We start from the raw sequence: 3,707 nt of genomic DNA, 5'->3' as shown, positions 1-3,707 counted from the left end.
AATATAAAAAATAATAATATATAAGATAATATAAAAAATAATAATATGTGATACAATAATTTAATTAAAATAATTTGATTATCTGTTGACGGAGGCGTGTGCTATTGACGAAGCGGGACGAAATTATTCTTTAGCTCGTAAGATTTATCGTGATTTAGTGCGGAACAATGGGAGACGATTACACCCCAACGAAATTCCTGATAGACGAGATTTTGCGCGACTGGATTATCAATTCGGGGAGCAGGAAATCGTGATGCAGCTTACTACAAGACGTAACGGAGCAGGTCGACCTCGAGTGCATTGGCAGAAAGAAGAATAAGTTATAGCTCTCGCAAGAGCTTATCCACTGATGGGGTTACGGAGCATCGCGAGAAGAGTAGAAATCTCGCACATGACAGTGCGGCGTATAATACGCGAAGAAGGTCTGCGATCATATAAAATTCGACGTGTCCAAGCCCTACGCCCTAATGATTTTGCCACACGGCGAGAATTTTGTAACTGGCTTTTTGGAACGTGTCCTATTCACGGATGAGAGCAGCTTTTCGAGTAGCAACATCCTCGATCGGCAGAATGCAAGGATTTGGGCGTACCGCAACCCCCATGCGATGATGGAGCAATTTTATCAAGGAAGATTCACCGTTAATGTCTGGGCAGGCATCATTGGCAACCATATTATCGGCCCGATCTATTTGCCGACATGGTTAACCAGTGCAACATATCTTCAATTTCTAAGATCGAAACTCTTAAGCGAACTGCGGCACATCATTCCGCGAAGTCAACGGAATTCAACCTATTTTATGCACGATGGTGCTCCACCGCACTCCAGCCGAATGGTGCAACAGTTTCTAAATCAAATGTTTGGATCGCGGTGGATAGGACGAAGACCTGCTCCCCATGTGTGGCCTCCCCGTTCATCGGATTTGACACCACTGGATTTCTTCCTCTGGGGAGCTGTGAAAGACATCGTTTATCGTTCAGGTGGAGAAATTACGTCGGTCCCACAATTGAAACGACGGATTGAATATGCATTCAACCAAATTAAATCCACTCGTAACATCGGTGAGAAGATATCAAGAAATATGGAGCAGCGTGTGCGTGCATGTTTGTGCAACCGTGGTGGTCACATCGAAGCGAGAACACAGGCACGGCTTCTGCGTGCGATTCGCCAATCCTTTGTGTGCGCAGAAGAAATAGAAGCCTCAGCGGGGATGTGTTATCATCACCTAAAATTAAAAGTAATTAAATATGGAAAGAACAACTTTTTAGTATGGATACTATTTAGTAATTTATAGTATATTAAATATGGAAAGAACAACGTCTATTAGGAATTTCGTTGGGGTGTAATCGTCTCCCATTGTTCCGCACTAAATCACGATAAATCTTACGAGCTAAAGAATAATTTCGTCCCGCTTCGTCAATAGCACACGCCTCCGTCAACAGATAATCAAATTATTTTAATTAAATTATTGTATCACATATTATTATTTTTTATATTATCTTATATATTATTATTTTTTATATTATCTTATATATTACTATTTTTTATATTATTTCACATTATATATTATTATTTTTTATATTATTTTATATTATATATTATTATTTTTTATACTATTATTTTATATAATTCTTTTCTATTATATTTTTATTATTATTGTTATTTATATACTATATTATATTATTATCATACCTGTATCATTCTATATTATATTACGAATGTTTCGATTAAATTCATTTTTATTTTCATTTCGCAGTAGTTATTTTGTCTTTTTAAATATGCTCTCTTAGAATTTACCCTTCCTATATGCTGGCACTGTGATTGAAATTCAAAAATTGTCTTATAACATGAAATTCGAGCGATATGCGAGACTGACGCGCTGAGGTCACTGGAGAGGGGTACCGCGCGACTCAACGTTTAATGCATTAACGTATAGGGAAACTTTGATGGCTTTTTTCTATGGGAAGGGTTGATTTCCGGCACATGGTTCCTTTCAGACTTTTTATCCCTTCGATGAGCACTATACGATAAGCCAATAAAAAAATTTGACCTTGAAATTAGGGGTCAAGGTCAATTTTGCGGTCGCTTTCTTTGACAGATCTCCACCGATCCAGAGGTGTAGAATCACCCTATATAGGTCGTGACATTTAATTTTTTTACACCCTGTACGGTCTACGTGATTTCTCAAAATGTTGGAACAACACATTTGATTATTTTGCCAAAAACTTAGGATTTAAAAGATCTCTACATGATTTTTGTTTATATTATAAGGAAGATTGCTTGATGTTAATATACATAGATGATATTTTGTTAAATGGCAAATGTGAAGAAACCCGAGAGGCATTGGTAAGAGAATTCAGTGCTAGAGATGTGGGTGAGGTAAATAATTTTTTAGGCATAAAAATAAGTAGATTTAGAGATAAGTTAGTGTTAAGCCAAACAAAGTTAATTAATGTATTATTAGATAGATTTAATATGAGCCAATGTAAAGAAATAGGTACGCCCATGGAGTCAAATTTTCAAGCTGTTGATCAGGAAAACAGACTGAATGTTCCATACCGGGAGTTGATTGGAAGTCTAATATATCTTGCGACAACAACGAGACCGGACATAACGTATGCAACCTCCTATTTAAGCAGATTTTTAGACATATTCACTTTTATACCATGAATATTTAATAAAGTTTTCAAATCGTGGGGAAGAGAATTGGTTATGAACCAGCGACTGAAGTTTTAAAATATTGTTCCTCGTGTGGAGATTAATCTCGAAATGTAATAGGATGACTGTGTCCGAAAACCGGCGAACAAAATTTTTCCATCCACGAAATCCGTACATGTCTAATGGTTGTAAATATTTTGTAGCCCCTGCTGGAATCGTAAATACTACTAATTCTTTATTTTCCGGTGTAGCTTCCACAATACTACGACTACAATGTCCACTCCAAGAATCTAATAGTAAAGCAGTCTTCTCGTTTGTATTAGGAAAGTAAACTTCTTTTAACCAAATTTTAAAATGTTCGTTGGCCAGTTTTCCCGATGTTGACGCGGTAGCCAAAATGTTCGTTGGTTTAAACATAGTTTGTCGCTCTTCTCTTGATTTTTTCCCGAAAAATCAGATAAAGGCTATAATATATCCGACGCGTCCGGGAAGACTCATCGGATCGTGACCAAACTTGGTACTCTTCGGAGGAGATCACTGTGAACTTTTGAATCAAGAGAAGAGCGTTTTTTTCCTATCGGAAATGTAGCTGGTTGTACCCTAGGTCCAAACTCTCCAGATGTTTCCTTTAATACGACGAAGAGAGGAGAAAGCAGTTTTCCGCTTGCAGGTATTGTAGGTTGTATAGTGTAGCTATGAGTAGTGGATGGAATTAATTGGTGAGAGTTCCGTATATAAATAATAAAAATTTATAAGACTATACGAGCGAAGGTCACAAAGGTTACAAGATATTTTTATTTTTAAAGTAAATGTTTTATAAACAATCGCTTTACTATTCCATTCGTTAAGTGGATACTGTAGTGGAGATATGGAAAAAGCTACATCAGATAATAAACAATTAAAGGTATTGACTATCAATCTGAAAATGAACCACATATGGTTATTATTACTTGTGCTCGCTGCCGAAAGCCTTTATGTTTGAAGCATTTCTTCTAAGAATATCATTTTTGTCACGACTATGTTCCTTAAGGGGGTAGACACGGCACGTGAC

General features: G+C 36.7%; 1 protein-coding gene across 1 annotated transcript; it reads right to left on the bottom strand.

Moving 5' to 3' along the window:
- Window positions 1-2,590: 2,590 nt before the first annotated feature.
- LOC143305263 (uncharacterized) lies at window positions 2,591-3,369 on the bottom strand (the record flags this gene model as incomplete). Its single annotated transcript, XM_076688085.1, has 2 exons — window positions 2,591-3,082; window positions 3,247-3,369. Coding segments are annotated over 2 exons (564 nt in total), but the record flags the coding sequence as incomplete, so codon positions are not given.
- Window positions 3,370-3,707: the final 338 nt, after the last annotated feature.

The sequence above is a fragment of the Osmia lignaria genome, chromosome 4, assembly GCF_051020975.1.
Source record: "Osmia lignaria lignaria isolate PbOS001 chromosome 4, iyOsmLign1, whole genome shotgun sequence".
In the NCBI taxonomy this organism is placed as follows: Eukaryota; Metazoa; Arthropoda; class Insecta; order Hymenoptera; family Megachilidae; genus Osmia; species Osmia lignaria.
The sequence above is the reverse complement of the archived record's forward strand: the minus strand, read 5'-3'. Positions and strand labels throughout refer to the sequence as shown.